At 44.9% G+C, this 19,846-nt stretch overlaps 1 protein-coding gene across 13 annotated transcripts in view; it reads left to right on the forward strand.

Annotated features, from left to right (window-relative positions):
- Positions 1-19,846, forward strand: part of plekha5 (pleckstrin homology domain containing, family A member 5) — a 189,157-nt gene that overhangs the window by 131,538 nt on the left and 37,773 nt on the right. For 9 of the 13 annotated variants that reach the window (XM_020644649.3, XM_065951407.1, XM_020644655.3 and 6 more), the window contains 6 exons: positions 2,119-2,172; positions 10,256-10,436; positions 12,858-12,962; positions 14,566-14,638; positions 18,635-18,735; positions 19,601-19,716. In XM_020644649.3, the coding sequence (XP_020500305.1) occupies positions 2,119-2,172; positions 10,256-10,436; positions 12,858-12,962; positions 14,566-14,638; positions 18,635-18,735; positions 19,601-19,716 (630 nt within the window). The remainder of the gene's footprint in view (positions 1-2,118; positions 2,173-10,255; positions 10,437-12,857; positions 12,963-14,565; positions 14,639-18,634; positions 18,736-19,600; positions 19,717-19,846) is intronic. The other 4 variants (XM_020644650.3, XM_020644659.3, XM_065951409.1 and 1 more) reach the window with 1 other exon arrangement.

Consider the following 19,846-nt stretch of genomic DNA (forward strand, 5'->3'; position numbering starts at 1 on the left):
AGATGTTTCGCCTCTATCCTCTTCTGAAAGGCTTCTTCAGTTTTTACCAAACTGGTCGACAAAGCTTGAAATTTAAGCCTCTGAAGAAGCCTTTCAGAGGAGGAGAAGTGAAAAGTCTTCATGATCTTCAACCAAGTCCGAAGAGGGACTAATCGGACTGAACACCGGTGAAAGGAGGTTCCCACTTAACAGCCCCGCTGATTACTGAAGTGACTGGTGATCAGATTTGAAAAGGAAATCAGAGAGCATTTTCCTCATGTATCACACATGTTGGTCCTCTTGTAAACGTCCCCGTGTGAACACAGACCAAACTTGAGGTAATTACGCAACAATGTGACTAATTGGTCGATGAGTCAGACCAGAGCAAACGATCTAGAGGTGTGAAAATCTGGTTATCACGATTAATTCCCTGGTTTTTATATTTTTAATAACACCTTGACATTATTTTTACCGAGCTGTAAAGCGCTTGGTTATTTCCTCTCTCCATTGTTGACCGTCTCCTGCCGCATCATCAGTCTGTCACAGATGAATTCTCTCCTCCTGCTCTGCCTCAGGCTCTTCAGTTAAATTCATCTCTCTTTGCAGATCCTCCCCCATTCACTCATCACTCACCGAGGAGAAGTTTAAATGAAGACTTTTATAAAAACACATGCAGAAAGTTTCTTTCAGCCCCCTGAGGGAAGTTTCCCTCCTCTCATCTCATCAGGGTGTTCTGTTCTCCTCTGCAGCTCCTGCTTTTATTAATGACTGTCTGCTCTCCTCTTTCCTCCTGCTTTGTGATATTTTCATCTCGCTAATATCTTGTTCTGTTCGTCTCCCTGGTGTTTAGTTAAAGCTCTCTGCTCTCTCCATCCTCACAAGTTAAGAACGAGGAGGAGGAGGTTTAAAAGAAGTGTGGAGCTCATCTGGCTCGGCTCAGACTGCTTCCAACGCTCGGCCCTTTCTCTGTCTCTCTTCCTGCTTCCTCCATCTGTCTCCTCGATTAATTATTTACACATCACGCTCTGATGTCTGATTGTTTAAACAACAGAAAGATATGGCCGAAAAATGATAACAGACAGACCCACAAGAAGGACTGAAATCAGAAAGAAAGAGTGACAAAGGGGCTCTCTCTCTCGTGGTGATGGCGGGCTGATGGGCCGGTCAAAGCCATGTCGGGGAGTCGCTGATGGAAAAATAGCCCGGGTTTAAATTAATAATCGGATCGCCTGGAGCGAGACACGGCTAGATTGATATTTGGAAGAACAAAGACGTCTGGGTTCAACAACCAAAGCTTCCTGTTTTCCGGTCATGTGAGGCCACTGAGAAATGGAGACGATCACAAGAGCAAATCTCAACGACAACTATCGCCGGATTTATTTATACATCAGTAAACGTGCAGAAAGAAGAAACGATATTTCAGTTACAGAGTGATGCTTAGTATTTGACCTTTTGTTTTTGTTCAGCCCAATCATGTCCTGTGAGGGACTTTCAGTTTGTGTTGATATTAGCGCCCCCTTTAGTTTGTGTTGATGTTAGCATCCCCTTTAGTTTGTGTTGACGTTAGCGTCCCCTTTAGTATGTGTTGATATTAGCGTCCCCTTTAGTATGTGTTGATGTTAGCGTCCCCTTTAGTATGTGTTGATATTAGCGTCCCCTTTAGTTTGTGTTGACGTTAGCGTCCCCTTTAGTATGTGTTGATATTAGCGTCCCCTTTAGTATGTGTTGATATTAGCGTCCCCTTTAGTATGTGTTGATGTTAGCGCCCCTTTTAGTTTGTGTTGATATTGGCGCCCCCTTTGGACAAATCAAGACATCTTGTCTCTTTGCTATATCGTCCTGTGGATGTAAACTTTTGTAAACTGACACTTCTCTTGAAGACTCGTCTTTTTTTTTACCTTTTGACCTTCACAGACTTCATATTAACTCGACTTAAACTGCTGTAACATGTGAGAGACGACCCCGTGTTATCTTTTCGACGATGCATGACCTTTCATTTACACAAACAGTGCAAAGATATTTCAGTAGAGTATATGTTAAGAAGTTTTCTCAATGTTTTGATTTCTGTCATGATTTATTTCACGTTGCTTTGACTTCTTATTATTTTGTGGTTCTCTCCCTCCTTTGTTCTGTTTCCAGCATGAGTTGTGGAAAGCTTGTCCACCCTGACAAGCCCACAGAGGCTCTCGACAGGTAAAGATCCCTCACACCGCTGGACAAGCTGCTTCAGCTTTAACGCTTTGAATACTCACGTTTGCTTTTGTCAGACACTAAAACCTCACGTAGCTGCATGGATGTGTCGCTCACAGCGAGTCCCTTCGTTTGAGGAAGTTCACTTGTTTGCCGTCTTGAATCCTCTTTTGAAGTAACTTAAGTTTGTAGTGTGTTTGTTCGGACATTAAATTGATTATTTAAGGTCACATATTCTGTAAAATCCACTTCTCCGTGTTCGTCTAACTCTTATATGTGTCTCTAGTCTGTCTACAAACCTCCAATGATGAGAAAAGTCCATCCTCTCCGTCTTTTGCCTGCTCCACTTTTCAGAAAATGTGTGCTCAAACAGGCCGTTTGGAGATTTTCCCTTCATGACATCACAAAGGGCAGTAGCCCCTCCCCCAGGTGGGTGACACTCCTACAGCTAGGTGTTTGTTCTGCCCTCTGAGTCTGCCTTCTCACCATAAACAATAGGACATGGAGCGAGAAAGCCCGAGTACACCCAAGCCCTTCCAGAGAGGGGGCGTGGTCAGACACAGCTCATCTACATTTAAAGGTACAGACACAGGTATCCATATCGTTTGACCTTTTACTAAATTCATAACAAAGTTTCACAATTCTGGTAACCAGGACAACCCTAACTCCTGTTTATGACGCTTAACTAGCTTAACGTATTCTAGACAAACAGACATGATCTTGATCCTTTATGTCACCCTGAAAGACGGCAAACAAGTCGTTCTGTTTCTTGAATGTAATCAGATCTAGTTTCCCCCCCGCTTTTCTAGCGCTGAGTAACATGACGATCGCACATGTCAGGACGCCTCCTCCAGCTCCGCCTTCATCTTTAATTCACGGCTTCATTCCTCTGTGTGAGAATTGCTGTATTCTTGTTTCTGCCTCTCGCTAACACTAACTTTATTTCACACTCTGCGTGAGTTGTGTGATGAGCCGCCGTGCTACACTAATGCCGAGATGATATTGTGGATGATTGATGTGTTGTGTCTGCGGCGTGGGAAAGGGAGCGTTCGCTCTCTGAGTAATAACTCTGTGTTGGGTTTAATAGGAAGTACCTCTTTTTTTGTTTCCTTCTGATCAAATTAAATTTGCTTTTTTCCTTCGGCGTTGGCTTTTATTACCTCTGAAATGAAGAAATGAAATCAGATGTCAGGCTGCCTCTGCAGCTATGCAGACGAGCGGGCGACGGGTTCTGTCTCCCAGCTAAAGCTTTGAACTGTCTCATACTTAAGTGTGACTCCAACAAAGAAACCTGAGAAATATACCTTAAGTCATTCTCACAACCAACAAAACACAGTTCCTCCCGAGTGATCGTGTCCTTTATTTGCCCTCGACTAAAGGAACAGGCATGTACATTAGTAGTATAAATTGGAGAGGCATACATCCACATGTTAGCCCAAAGGTGACCAATCGTGACAGATTTATTGTCCAATCACAAGAGATTTCTCTTTTGAAACGTCTGTGGTTTCGTCCAGTTAATTACAGGCGTTCGAGGGGAGAAGCCCCCAGCCTGTCCATACATGAGTGGTGGTGACTGTGTCTGCAGAGACTCTGTCCTCTGACTGGATTTCACTGTTCTGCTTTGTACTGGTTGACTCGGGACGTTTCTGGGCAGAGCTGGTGTGTTTCCTCCAGCCAATGACAGCGCAGCAGATGAGTTTAGGAGAGGATACAATTCAGTGATTGGACGCCATTCAAACCGGTGAATATGACGGACGTGGACGTAGCAGCAAAGAAGAGAAAATATAATCACAGTGAGGAGAAACACCGAGTGGATAAAGCTCGTTCTAAAACGAGGGTGAACCTTGTGTTGTCTTTTACCCGTGGACGTGGAGTTGTTCTGCTTCCTGTTGGACAGGCAGGTGACAAACACCAGCGGTTAGCTTGTGCTAGCGTGTGTTAGCTTGCAGTGTAGGTACAAGCAGTAAACATACACACTACGTCCTGCAGAGAGGGTGAGCTTCTAGAGGAGGAGGGGCCCAGTTTGAATGTTGTGTTTACAAACTGCAATGAAAAAAAAATGTCAGGGACTCCAACTTTGAGAAACTTTATTTGATTAAAACCACACAGAGAATCAAATCAATCCGTCACTCAAACCTTTATTTATCCGTGAAAGGACATTGAGGTTTCCCTCCTTTCCAATGCCGTCGCGGTCGCAAGCACATTTAAAACAAGCACAGAAACAACAACTTTTATAATCAATTACAAAGACAAAAGCAATCAATTAAAACACGACTGGAAACAAAGCGGCTACAAATCAGAATCCTGAAATCTGAAAGAGAGTGAAGAACTCCAATCTTCAGAGGTTGCTGGAGGGCGCTCCACGAGTTTGGGACATCAAAAGAAAATTTACCCAATTTAGTGAAAGCTCGAGGGACTTCAAGAACGTGCCAATCAGAAGAGAGGGTCATGTAGGTGCCTGAAGTCCACTCCAGCAGGTCTCTTATGTAAGGTGTTTGCTGCCGACCGACTGTCTCATACAGGTCACAGCGCTGAGTGCCCGATCCCTCACCAGTTATAAATCTGAGGGCGGAGTGATGGACAGCGTCCAGAGGCTTTAGATGTATCACACAGAGCTGAGTCATCCCCAACATCACATCATCACATTCAGAGAATATAAACATGGACGCTCACAGTGCGGAGGAAGCCAAACCGCAAACAAACGGATCGGGGGGAAAGACTACATTATAACAGAGCTCTCTGCCACTGTTTAGATGTCTGAGTTACAACAATCCCACGCCAAACGCTTTCATCAGAGAAAATGAGAACAAACAGGAAAAGAGACAAGTTGATGGCGGGGAGGTTAAGAAAGGATCCGGTTAACGTGAGAGTGAGAGATGAAAAAGCAGACGAGATGAGACAGCGGGGAAACAGGAAGACAGGGAAACACGGATTGGCTGGGCGATCAGTGGATGATTCTTGATTTGCGTGTGCGTGTGCGTGTGTTAGTCAGCCTACTTCAGATGTAGGGCTCTCGTTACTGGAGGCGAGGGAAGGCCTTCTCTCTCACTCTCAGTCAATTGGCCGGCGATTCAGTGTCACTGACAGAGCCACGAAATGGGAGCAATTTCACAACATCCGCCTCTGGCAACAATACCGCTCTGTGTTCTAACGGCTAAATGCCTTCATTGTCACACACACTCACACACACGCACACACGCGCACACACACACACACACACACACACACACACACACACACACACACACACTCTTGGGAGTTTTTGTGAATGTTGCCATCTCAGCTGAAAATCACTTCCTAATCATTTGATTCCCGCTCTGCATTCTTGAGCTTATCCAGTGAAGTCAGGAAGGTTTCCAGGGTGCTTTTGGCAGACTGGCATTTCTGCACCCACGTCCAGGTTTTCTTAGACATTTGAATATCTCAGAAACACTGAAATAAAATATAATGCACCACGGTCAATATAACGTCAGTGTAGCACATAGCATTTGCCGTTTTGGTTGCACTTCCAGTGAATGAGGTTTTAATCTTCGGTGATGTTTCTTCAACTTCAAATACTCTGACAGGAAGTCGAGACAAGGAAACGCAAAGAGCATCCGGTCAATTTCAAAATAAAACACAGTATACAGACTCCTGATCGTATATTCCAACACTTCTTAAACAACAAGTCAACAAACTTAGAGGCGCCAATTAGCATAACCCTAATGTCTTTAGACTGTTGGAGGACGCCAGAGTTTCCAAGAGAGAGCCAGGCAGGCACAGGGAGCACGCCGAAACCTTCCAACGACGATCCCGGATCTGCAAAACTTTCTTTAGAAAAGGAAAACGTTGAATACTGAGTGCAAGACAATCCGAAAGCTAGAAAGTAGTGGATGCAAGAAATCCAAAAACAATGACGCTTCTTTCGACTTTGAACCTCCCGCTGTGATACGTTCTCCCCCGGACGGACCAGTTAGAAGACGTGTTCCTGATGTGAGCAGGAGACGTGTGACTTTGAGCTTTTATGCATTCAGTTAGATTTTGATATGAAGCTCTGTGAAATCCCCCATTAAAGAAGAACCAAAGCTTTAATTAGAACAACAGAGCGGGGGAACAGCAAGACAAAATGAGAAAGGTCTCTGAAGCACTCTAAAAGGCGTACTTAGCCTGTAAGTGTGTTTACAAAACTTTAATTCACCTCTGCAGATCCCTTAGCTAATATCCACCCTCCATTTACAGCTGTGCATCAAGTGCAACAAGACAACACACCCACAAGTGTTGTCATCCAAACTCAGGGATGGATTACTGCAGGGAGCATCCAGAACCTTCTATTATCAAAATAAATAAATAAATATAATTCTCACTGCACATAACCTTTACTACTTTACAGACTTCCTAAATCCACTTTTAGTATTCCACCACTAGGGGGCTCTGAATCAGAAAAATTAAAGATGACGTCGAGGCTGGTGGGGAATCATGGGAGTGATTCCCTCCATTATCCCCCAACCTTCCGTTGAAAACTCCGAAGTTGACTGTAGTCATGACGACCAGGTGAAATCGACCCTGAGGAAGAGAATATGTTTACAGACGAGTTAATGTATCCGAGTACTTTGCCGTAACATCCGGTGTTTCCACGGCAACGATAAACACGTCATGTCTGTCTTGGCAGTATCTGCTTCTCGGGAGGTCATCTCCAGCTTTAAAAAGTACTCGTATCATTGTCTGTTTCTATTTGATGCGTACGTTTATCCAACCTTTCATTTTCAGAGTTTGATGTTTTTCCCTTCGCCTTCAGCGAGCTGAAAGTCGCTGAGTCGGCTGAAATACAGCAGAGTTGATTATCACAGCTGCCAAAGTCGAGAATGTAGAAGAGCTGCTGCAGGGCGTTGAAATGGTCGACATGCCAATTACTCTCCTCGTGGCGTGCCGATCTGATGAAGTTACAGTTTCCTTTAGTACGTGGTAAATTATGGGTGATAAAGTGTGCTTCTATTTCAGAGTGGTGCTGTGCAGGATAAAATATGATACAGTACAGGGATGATGTTTCACTGAGAGTTATTATGAAGAAGAGATAAAGAAGTCTTTGCGTTTGTCGACCTGCAACAGAGCGGCGTTTCTGATCAGCAGCACTCGACGTGTGATGCGATCTAAAAGATTTGGACACACGCTGAGGAAACACGGGTGTTCATAAGTTCTGGTGAAAGTTCAGGCAAAAACAAATCTCCCTGACAAGTTCATCCAGACTTTAAAACACACCTTTACACGTCTTTACAAACTAGAGCTCATGAAAGTGGGACGCCGTTTGTTGTGATCTGATCTCCCCTCCTATTGGACACGCGGAGGTGATGTGAGAGAGCGCTGTGCCAGAGTTGAAAGTGTTTTTTTCTCATTTTTGCAAGAACGGCAATCAGGACCCCTGCACACCCACGTACTATCTGAAAGGCCCTTAAGGAATAATATCTTGAACGCCCTGGTCGGAGCCTGCAGGTGCATGCTGGGATTGAACGTAGGAGCTCTTTTTTTTTTCGGTATTGTGGTCTGGGAGCAGCGCAGGAAACAACAGAGCAGAGGGAGACAACAGGAGTCTTGCAGCTTAAATAGACCAACACACTGTGTGGATGTATTGGCAGGTGATTGTGGAGAATGCCTCCATGTAACACGTAGCTTTTAGTCATTTCTTATTGTGTAAAAAATTTGGGCAAGCGATAATTTTAGAGGGGAACCCTCCCGGGCTGACTCCAGGAGTATCCAAAGAAAGTCGTGCATAGTTAGAAATACAAATTGTCTAAAGTGGTCGACATTGAAATCCTTGTTTTGTGAGTTATTAAAGCTGCATGAAATCATTTCCTGTCCACTCGGGGAGTAGAATTCTGCAACAAGCTAAAAACATCATCTGACAATCAAACACTGTTTTGTTTATTTCTTTCAGATCAAAAACCGTTTTCATGTTAATGCAATCAGCAGAAAACAGCTACAACATGAATCTCAGTTCAATATGAGCTTCCTTTTTTTTTTAGCTCGGTGGCTCTCTGTAGCTGCTGGATGCTGCAGATCAAAGTTGTATTTCTTGAACTGCAGATTTGATGATTCTTCCCGGAGGATGCATCACTACGGATGACTTTAAAATCATAAAGTGAGATCTCTGTTAAGATGCACCAGCACAGACAGTCTTCAGTATCACCTGGGGGGGGACTGGCAGCAGCCTCACCTCTGCAGAAGTCATAATAAAACCAGGTGTGCTGTGTGCCGTTAACAACAAGGTGGACAAAGAGTTTCTTTGACCTGAGAAGCTTCTGCTCTTCTGTTCCGCTGACCTCGGGGAGCAGAGATAAAGCTGTCACCGTGAGGAAGTTTTAATCAGACTCTCAAACCTTGAACTTTCTTCTCCTCACATTAGCTGTTGTCCTTCTCCCAGATGGAGGGGCAAAAACTTTGAGCCGGTTCAATTTGTCAGGCCGAGCTGGCAGGCCATTTAAATTGCTTGGACTTGGAGGCATACATCAGAGGTGACACCCGGAGAATAATGGCTGTGATTCATGCGTCCAACTCTCTTCCTTCACATTCTCACTTTCTTTATCTCTTCCTCTCCGGCTCTCGTCTCTGTTACCTCCCTCTCTCATTCACACCACGCCACCCTGCCTCTCCATCTCAGCGTCCCTCGCTTTAATGACCCTAACAGAGATATCGTGTCATTAAGACAGAGAAGATAGGGTCTGCTTGATGAGATAGCGGGGTTGGGCTAATTGGCTGGTTGGATTGTTGTGGAGACAAATTCTGCCTTTGGGATTACCGAATCCTCTCCGTCATCTTGGAGGGACAATCAGTTAAGATACAGCAAGCGGCGTCGCTCCCACCTGCACACATCCACCAATTATTCTGACTGAATGAACTCATTTGACCAAGGGCACGTTCACCTCCCGCGGTCCATCACACTTTGCAGTGTTTACGTCTTCTTTGTTTTATCCCAGAATTCTGTGAATCTTCAAGTGTACAAAGTCTGAAATTCACTGAAAGGTGACGCGTCATGTAGCCAGCATAAAGCAGGTAACATACTATAAGATGATTTTGTTCCTGATTCTCCTTTTCCAACAAAACCTTTTTTTTATGGTTCTAAATCTCTTTTCTTGACAGACTTTCCTGTGGAGTGAGGTGTGTTTAGAGTGATTTTACTTCCCAGTGGCCAGTTGTTAAAAATCAAATCATAAATATGAAACCATATTTAAAATAATGAAATACCAAGGATGGCAACAGGGAAGCAAGCTGACTGAAGAGAGAGAGAGAGAAAGAGAAGAGGCTTGATTACAGAGTAAAAGCAGTTTTGTTCACAGGTGAGCTGAGCTTGACGAGGTGGGCGTGGCCGGCAGACATGTAGCTTGATACTATTTTGTAGTATGGGGTTGTTTTTTTGACTGAAGTGATTGTGCAGTCTGAACTTTCCACGTCTGCAGCAGTGATTTGGTGGCACTTAAGCCTGACTCTGATTAACCCGACCTCTCACCTGGCAGGGGGGGAAATGACTCGTCTGCAAAAGCAAAGAAACCTAAGTCAGGTCATTTGTTTTGCTCCTGGGCTGCAGAAACAGTATCAGTAGAAACAGAATCTCCTCTGTTTCTACTTTGGTTTGAAAGACCACACACACCACTTCTCACTTTCCAAGATGTCCACTTGTAATTTATTGATTTATAAACTTTTCTTGTCTCTCCAGCTTTGACACTCGTTTTTTTTTATTAATGGCAAATCAATGATCGGAAGAAAGAGACTTATGAAGAAGGAGAAATATGTGTTGTTTAAAGTCACACTTTGTTCTTGACCTTTTGAGAACATTGACACGGCAGTAATTGTTGAAGGAGATGGATGTTGACTTCTGACTGTCAGCTTCTCCTCCCGCTCGGGGCGATGCACTGAAGTGTCAAAACACAACCTGGACTGACCGGACTGTGATTTTCTACTCGCTGACCACCTTCTTTACCCACCTGCTGCTCTTTATTTGTCAACTTCTGTCACCCTTAAAAGTGTTGCATGGTTTACACTTAGTGTCACATCAAAGGCTAAATGCTAAGCTAACTCCCTCTCTCCTTCTCTCTCTATGTCTCTCGCCCTGTCGCAGGCCGGCTCCGAAGGCGTCGTCAGAGCAGGGCAGCAGCAGTGACAAGAAGGAACGTCCCATGAGCACCATGAGCGAAGCATCAAACTACACAGGTGGCTCCGACTACAGCACCTTCCCCGGCAGCCCCACCACCGCCGTCACCACGGGAACCACCACCACCACCTGCACGTCATCTACACGGGTCAGTCTCCGTCCAAACACGTCTGAAACTTTGACGTGGTCAGTGTCGATTCTTGAGTCTGTCGGGGCCCTGGGTGAAAATTCATTGGGGGCCCCTCCAACCAGCGTTCATCCCCGTTAAGTCTGCCACCGTCCAGACGATTACTCCTCCTCTTCTTTTTTCCAATTTCCTTTTACTCTCCCACACAGATAACTCCTCTTCTTTTTCACAGCAGTAATGCATTCAGTGAAGCTTTGCCGGGCATGGAGGGAGGGCTGTCAGGTGGGGCCCCCTTAGGGAGGTTTCCTACAGTCTTTGCAACAAAGAGAGTCTTTCAATGTATTTCAAAAATGAAATATCATAGCAGCTATTGGATTTTTTGAAATGCTCCACAGAAATTTAGATTTAGATTTGAAGTATTTGTGACCTGAGAAAAATGATTCAAATTGCAAATGAGTGTTTCTAATGCGTCAAACTTTTCCTTTAAATCAGTGAACTAGGAATTCAAGTCTAAAGGAAGAAGCGAGCTAGCGAGAATAAAAATGGTGGACCTGCTCAAAAGTTTTGTTCTAGGCTGGGGGTGGAGTCCATGGGTGGAGATACCAGGGGAGGGGAGGGGATTCTTTTACCAGAATCCCACTGTGACATCACAAGGAGAGCACATTTGAAACGGAGCATTTTTCTCTGTGTTGTAAGCCTTATGCAGACCACAAACAAAGGACTGGATGGGTTTATTTCACATTTTGTGGGTGGGTAGACACTCAGGTTACCCAAATATATGTTCAAAAAACACTGTAGAAGTGTTCATAATATGTCCCCTTTAAAGTGTGAGTGCAGCCATTAACAACCCTGAAAGAGATGATTTGTTGTTCCCATGATGCTCTGCTGGAGGTCAACCTGAGTTCATTAATAACGTCAAGTCGTCCATGACTCCCAGTGATCAGTGGCTGTCCTGGAAAGCGTCCATGTTGTGTCAGTTTGTCTCATCTCGGAGTGAAGAAGGCGGAGTTGAAAGCAGGCTCACAGTGAGTGTGTCGCGTACGCAGGTCACTGCACTGAGCGATCCAACGGAAACGTCACAAACACACAAAGTAAACGTGCATGAGTCGATCAAACCAGAAGTGCTGTGCTCTCATGAATAAGTGAAGGCTCTACTATTATTACTTCTGCTTACACCGACCAAAGGAAAGGGTTACACTTCATATCTTCATGTATTCATGAGAAGTCATTATTTATAACCCCGCTGTACGAGTCCTGCACCGTGCTCCGCCTGACAAACATCCCACAGAGAGAGGCGATGGATGAAGGAGCCTTTGAGGAAAAAAGGTCAAAGCAGAGCTGAAGAAGTTTGTATTTTTCAGCGTTAATAAGTTAAAATGCCAAACAGTGACAACATGCAAAGAAGCTCTGCTGCAGAAGAAGCGTGCGCTGAACTGAAGGACTTCAAACTCTTACAAGATGAAGATTTTTAGGAATGTGTGTTTCAGTTAGAAATCTTTGGGACGTCTCAATTAGCCTGGCCTAAAAGGAGACAAAAAATAAAAATGGGGAGTTTGCAAATCTTTTTTTCCAAGATTCCAGATGAAGTACGGTAGTTTTGAAGTCAAGACCACAGTAACCGAGACTGAGACATACCAGAGACCAGAGTGCTTAGAGGCCGAGACATTTAGGGATCAAAACCGACACCAAGACCGGGGCAGAGTGAGTCCCAGTCAAAACCAAGATTGCAACCCGAGGTAACGCCCTGGGTCTCAATGATCCGCCTTAATTCCATCAAAATGTGTCCGTTAGTTTCTGCAAGCCTTCATAAATTTCCTTGTTGAAGAGGTTTTTCTTCTTTGGAATATGAAACTGAACAATGATCCTCTGATGTGAATGCATGTCGCCTGCAGACATTCAGACTGGATTAGTTTCCTCAAACGATTTGTTGTCACCTGTAATTTATCCTGTTTGTCTTAAATTTAGACTTAAAGATCGTCTTCCGCCCTCCGGCTTGTTGCCTGAAATAAAGCAGATTTTCATGCTGCAGCGCTGCGTTGTTTTTTTTGTTTTTTTTTCAATAAGTGAGCTGTGATGTATGGGGGGATGTGAAATATGTCTTTTGTTTAATGAGCTGCAAACATCTGCCTCTCTCTCTCTCGCTGCTTTTTATAGCCGCTGTTTTAGTATACGAGCATCTTTACAAGTAATGCACCAAACACATGTCACGTCGTGTTCGAGATGAGGAGGGAAAAGATGGTATTCTGGGTTCTTTTTCCTCTGTGGAGTTCTCCCTGTTGGGTTCCCTCTGTAGGAAACACAAGACAGAATCACGAGCACGTTTGGATTTTGTTTTTTTTCCACAAAGTTTAGCAAATATGTTGTGCTGTTGATGTGTGTGTGTTTGAATACCTGTAATGTGAATGTTTCCTCAGCAGTGCTTCCTGTTTTGTGTGTTCACAGCCCTCCAGGTCTTCCAAAAAAATCCACAACTTTGGAAAGAGGTCCAACTCCATCAAGAGGAACCCCAATGCTCCGGTGGTGAAGAGCAACTGGCTTTACAAACAGGTACGGCTGGACGGCGGTTTCACTTCTCAGATTAAAGATTACTGGATGTGTTTGAGTGTTTATGGGGCCAGCACTGAGCGGAGGAGGGAATGAATACTGTCACTAAAGATATCAAAGAGGAATAGTGCACACGGACATACCAACAGTTTACAGAAAGTATCATTATATGTATTTTATATCGCGGCTGAACGTCGGTGGCAGAGTTTGCAAGTTAGCTCCCCCAGAAAATGAACATTTCCAGACAAAGCTTTACTTTTTCACATCTGCTGTGAATAAAAACATCACTGACCCTCGTTCTTCAAGCACAATGCTTTAATGTGATCGTAATCAAAAGGCCACTGATGCACCATGCCGATGTGCTCCTTTTCTGCCTCGCTCTTGCCCTGGTGAAAAACCACATCCCCACCGCGGTGCACGCTGGTCCTCTACCTGCATACCTTCCTTCATCACCTCAGGTTACACACAGTGTTGCACGATTACCAAAAGAAAACAGCGATTATGCACTACTAAATATAATAAGATATTTCATCCAGGGATGTGAGAGGTTGTGAAGTTGTTAAGATTCCTCTGCTCTTTGCTAATTCTCCCAACAAACACAGACCGCAGGAGGTTCGTATAAAGTTTTCTAGTCTCGTAATATTTTGGACCTCTGCAGCTTCTGTTGTTTTTGAAACATTGCGTCCCGCTGCTGCCTGCTGAACTGGAGGAAATTGGAGGATCCAGTTCCTGCTGTGGACTTTGACATAACGTTCGCTAACCTAGCTTGAGGCTCAGCTTGTTCGCTCATTACCTTTCCACCCACTCGCTGCAAGTTGAGCAATTTTCTTCACCCTGCAGAGATCTACTGTAGCTCAATATTTCAACCTCTGACCGCGGAACGGCTCCCTGAAGACGGCCTCATCGAGCAGCGTTCAACTCAGCTTTTAGACCTCGATTACAGCCGCTGTCAATAACCTCCGTCTCAGCCTCGGCCCCTGCGTCGCCGCTCAATCGATTCACTTCACACCAGCTCTACCGCGGCCTCCTCCCCACAGACCTGTCAGGCAAAGTGCTCGCTCACAGAAGAAATGTCATCAGTGTTTACCCCGAGCTCGAGGTCTGTGGACGGACGAGACACTTTGCAAACAGAGGGGGGAAAAAAAAGAACCCAAAGTGAGGGAACCGTCTGAAAAAAACGTGTTATTGTCGCTGCAGTCATTACGAGACCAAAGAGGGAGGGGAGAAAGACAAGAACGAGGGAAGCAGCGTGCAGAACAAAGCCCAAGCCTTCGCCTCGAGCACCACAGACGCAAATTTGTCAGCGCGCTCTGAAGAGATAAAACACAGCAATTTGTCTCAGAGGAGGAGATAGAAGCTGGTTAATAGAAGCAGCCGCAGGGAGAAACAGTGAGGGGATCAAGAGGAAGGAAGTGAGGGGGGGATCAAAAAAGAGAGGAATTACTTGTTTTGTGTGTGAGAGAGTGAGAGTGTGTGTGTGTGAGAGAGAGAGAGAGAGAGAGAGAGAGAGAGAGAGAGAGAGAGAGAGAGAGAGAGAGAGAGAGAGTGTAATAATTACTCTTCTTTGACTGAATGCCTGATGATCTGTGACGTTTGCCCCCTGCAGGACAGCACAGGCATGAAGCTGTGGAAGAAGAGGTGGTTTGTTCTCTGTGACATGTGCCTCTTCTACTACAGAGGTGAGGACGCACACACACAAACACACACACACACACACACCAATCGAGAATATTGCTCCGTCTAGGTGAGGAGTGAAGCCTCAGGTAAAGACTTTCTTGTACACGAGTGAGGGTAAGATGGACCATGAGATCGACAGTTGAATTGTTGCAGCGTCAGCAGTAATGGGGGCGTTGAACCCGACCATCGTTGTGAAGAGGGAGCTGTAGATATTGGAGGAGTTTTGGGAGGAGACCCCCGGTTTCTGGAGGGATTATATATCCCTGTTGGTCTGTGAACGCCTCAGAATCCCCCATTAGGAGCTGGAAACGGAGCTGGAAGATGGACATATCGGGCATTTTGCTTAGCCTGCTCGTGTTATCATCAGCCCTCGTGCCTCAGTGTTCATTGCACGACTGATCATTTCAAAATCATTCCCACAATTTAGAAATCATGTTGAAATCAGCCTGAAATGAAACAGTGTACATCCGGCTTATCAGATTACTTTCAGCAGCCGTTTGGTTTGAACAAAAAGGAAACGAGCCGTAAAGAGAGTTGAGTCTTTCTTTGAATCATTTCCACAACTGGCAGTTTGTGAATCTTTAATACACACGAGAACAAGATAAATAAATCTGTTCCCTTTTCTTCATACACAGTCACACGATGGAAAAAAAAAAAAAAAAGAATTAAAAAAAAGATGAATGGTTCTTGGAAAAGAGCAGAGCTTTAAAATCCGTCTCCCTTCTAAGAGCTGTTATTCCCCTCACGAGCGACCGGCGCAGCGTGATGAAAAAAAGCCGTTTGGGCGAGAGGAACAGGCGCCTTAAAGGAGGATTACTGCTCAGAGAATGTGTCTGTGATTACTGTGATTACAGCTCATTCTCAACAAACTTCTCAGCAAATTAATAAAACACACATGAAGGAGCTTTGAAACCGACGTCGGCAGTTCTTCTGCAGCTACTGAAGAACGAGAGACTTTGAGACGTTTGGTCTCAACTCTCATAAAACACCGACTACATCACCTTCAATTCTGTGGAGGGCCGAGAGCCTCGTGGAAGGTGGCGAGCATGGAGCATATTCAGACACTGGCGCGCTTTGATATTAAGCTGTTTCTATCGCTTCATCAGGAGCCGTGTTTTAGATAACATCAGGGTTCATCAGGAGCTGTGTTTTAGATAACATCAGGGTTCTTCAGGAGCCGTGTTTCAGGTCACATCAGGGTTCTTCTGGAGCCGTGTTTCAGGTCACATCAGGGTTCATCAGGAGCTGTGTTTCAGGTCACATCAGGGTTCTTCTGGAGCCGTGTTTCAGATCACATCAGGGTTCTTCTGGAGCCGTGTTTCAGATCACATCAGGGTTCTTCTGGAGCCGTGTTTCAGATCACATCAGGGTTCTTCTGGAGCCGTGTTTCAGATCACATCAGGGTTCTTCTGGAGCCAAGTTTCAGGTCACATCAGGGTTCTTCTGGAGCCGTGTTTCAGATCACATCAGGGTTCATCAGGAGCCGTGTTTCAGGTCACATCAGGGTTCATCAGGAGCCGTGTTTCAGGTCACATCAGGGTTCTTCAGGAGCCGTGTTTCAGGTCACATCAGGGTTCTAAGGGAGCCGTGTTTCAGGTCACATCAGGGTTCTAAGGGAGCCGTGTTTCAGGTCACATCAGGGTTCTTCAGGGTCAAGTGGCCTGACAGTTGAAGTGTTTCGTCCTTGTTTTCACTCCCGCTCTGCAGCACCGCTCGTTTAAAACTTTATGTTCACCAAATCTCATCTCTTCCTCCTCCGTGTCTCCTAAACCCTTTTTTTTCTTCTATCTCCATAAATTGACAAATTAGCCGCTCCCAGAGCGCAATCAGCGGCTGCTTTCATGACAAACCCGAGGGAAAATTGGATGTTTATTGGCTTATACAGCCGGAGACAAGAGAGAGAGAGAGAGAGAGGAGGCGTCCTCAGGAAGGACAATGACGTGCTCGGCTTTCCAATAATAACCTCTTCTTTTTCCATTTCTCCTGCTCTATCTCTTTTTTTCTTAGCGCCTCCTGTCACTCAGGTGGGAGGTGTCTGCAGAGTTTGGAGTTTCACATCCTTCTTTTTCTTTTCTTTTTTATAAGCAGCCAAGATAAGAAATCCTCCTACTGAGAATCGTATCCATACGCGCTAAGTCAGCGTGTTCACATGCTGTCTCATAATTCCATTATCACCACAGAGGAACACTAATGATAACAGCTGCCATGTAAACACAGGCTGTGTATGCAGAAAGACAACTAGATAAACAGAGTCCAGCAGAAGAAGCATGCAAGAAAAGTTCTTGATGACATTTTCTTCAAGTAAATAAAGAAAACTTGTTCAGTTGCAAACACTTACACAAAGCCTCAGACAACGTCTCTGTGGAGAAATAGTTGCTGTCTTATAAATATTGTAAATATTTCCAGGGGAGGGCAGACAGCTAGGTTGTGGGCTCTGTCAGCAGTATTCAGGAGAAAGCTTTGCCCCTGTGCATTCATTCTCGTGTTGGTTGTGTTTTAGGGTAGGAACAAACAGTCCATGGAGAACATTTTTGATTTTTGCTAGTTTCGCGAAAAACTTAATAACTAACAGACCCAAAAATGCTCACTCAAGGCAGGATGCAATAAAAGGGCAGAGTTTATTAAACAGTCCAGGTCGGTGCACAGGTAATCCAAAAACAGAGAAGCAAACAAATCCAGGAGGGGCGGGCAAAATTCAAGAAGACAGGCAATGATAAAAGTAGAATAAACTCAGGGGATAACGAGACACAGTTGAGCACGATCAGGGCAGGAAAACATGAAGAGCAGGATCCGACAATACTACTAAAATAAATGGGCAGAAACAAAACATGCCCTGAGGAAACTTGACGGGTTGTGTCAATAACTGGAGACACGGGTTATTATGATGTCCAACAGGAATATTACTTTGTGGGCGCAGATGTTTCTCTTGAAATAACTTTTATGAAAAAGGTTTGGATCTGATATTTCGGGTGCACAAGAAGAAAAGGTGAGGATCCTTGCGGCCGAAATGGATTTCTCTTTTATCCCAGTGAGCATTCTCCATTCTATTACGTGTGTTAGTTTTGTTTAGTTGTTTGTGTTGAGAGCTCCTCTGATCAAACAGAAGTTTCCGCTGCCTCCTCAAAACCTGCTGCAGATTTCTGAAACGTCAGCTGTTCTGAGGAAGGACCGCCTCGCGCTGCAGTGTATACCAACAGCCTCTCTCCTCCTCGCCGCTTTTCCGAGCGTGTTCTGTGTCTCAATAATTCAGGAGCAAGGATGGAGCCGGAGGAGCTGCGGGGCTCACAGCGCTCCGGCTCGGCTAAAGCAAACAGCAGCGCTGACTCGGGGGCTCTGTAGGTTTATATGCAGCTGGTGCACCACACGTGTTCCTGCCTGCACGGTGCTGCCTGCAGCTTGGAGGCTAGCTGCATCAGAGCTCCGAGCATGGACGAATGAAGCAGTCAGAACCGTCCCAGTATGATGCCGATCAAACTGTTGTTTCAGGGCTTTAAATGTGGCATCAAAGAATATGAACTTTGTAAGACGAGTCGACTTTAATGCATTCACGGCTGCGCGCCACAGCTTTTGTACTTTGCAGCTGTTTCGCTTCTGAATGTGAAACACAAAAAAAGTTTGTGTCTGTGTTTCTTGCTTTGTACCTCACACAGGGAGCAGAACAAGATTTGAGCTCACAAGAAAACAAACCACAACATCCACCATTTTCATCTCAATCTTTTTCTCTGTCTTTGTCTAAAAGGATTTTTTAGATCATCATTTGTCTTCTTGACACAATCATCAAAGTCGAACCTGTTTGTCCTCAAAGTCAGTTTGCTATGCATTCACTTCAGATTTCAACCTCCGCTAATTATGTGCAATTTCCCGAAATTCAGCAAAAATAGAGCCCCGGTGAGCTCTGAGAGTGGATCAAGTGACTTATGAATTTGCTGACTCTGCTGTATCAGAACAAAAGATTGTGTATATATATGTTGACATATTTTTCGTGCTCTTTGGTGCAGATGACAAGGAGGACAGCATCCTGGGAAGCATCCTGCTGCCTAGTTTCCACATCTCCATGTTGTCAGTGGACGACCACATCAGCAGGAAGTACGCTTTCAAGGTAAAACGCTGCAACAGCTCAGTTTCCATAAATTTCTTATTGGTTGAGATCAAGATTATTAAGCTCACCGGGGGCTTTTTTTTAGTGTAGTTTAGTTTTGGTTTGGGTTGGTTTGGGTTGGTTTGGTTGGTTGGGTTACCCTCTGCCTCCAGTCTTTATGCTATGCTAAGCTAGCTTCTCTCTGTGCAAACAAACTAGATGGGTATCAATCTTCACTCTCACACACTTCAGTGTCATTCTTATTTATGCAGCTGTACCTGCTAAGACACACAGAGAGGATCCCTGAAGACCCTCACACTGTGGTGTTTTCACACTTCAGCAGAAGCAAACAGAAACACACACACACACACACACACACACACACTCATACTGTACACAAACACACACACACTCATACAGTACACACACACACACACACACACACACACGTACTTTACACACACACACACACACACACACACACACACACACTCATACTGTACACACACACACACACACTCATACAGTACACACACACACACTCATACTGTACACAAACACAAACACACACACACACACACACACACACACACACACACACTCATACTGTACACAAACACACACACACTCATACAGTACACACACACACACACACACACACACACGTACTTTACACACAAACACACACACACACACACACACACACACACACACTCATACTGTACACAAACACACCTCTCTGCCAACAGGAGTGATATAAAGACTCCCTGCTGGTATCTCAAGGTCACATCCAGAGCTGTTTCTCACTGCTGTTTTCCTCTCTGCCTCCTCCTCCTCCTTTTTATCTATCTCCCCCCATCAATACCTCCACCTCTCTCACCACAAGGCCACTCACCCCAACATGCGGACATACTACTTCTGTACTGACACAGCCAAAGAGATGGAGTCGTGGATGAAAGTCATGACGGATGCTGCTCTCGTGCACAGTGAGCCGGTCAGGAGGTCCGTATACTCTCTGCAGAAACTCGCCCACACACAAGAATACACACATCAGATGGTTGTAAGAGGAAATCTGAGAGACACAGTCACCATGTTGGAACCACATATTCTCCAGCACTGTAATATTCATGAA

Source organism: Labrus bergylta, chromosome 23 (genome assembly GCF_963930695.1).
Source record: "Labrus bergylta chromosome 23, fLabBer1.1, whole genome shotgun sequence".
NCBI lineage: Eukaryota > Metazoa > Chordata > Actinopteri > Labriformes > Labridae > Labrus > Labrus bergylta.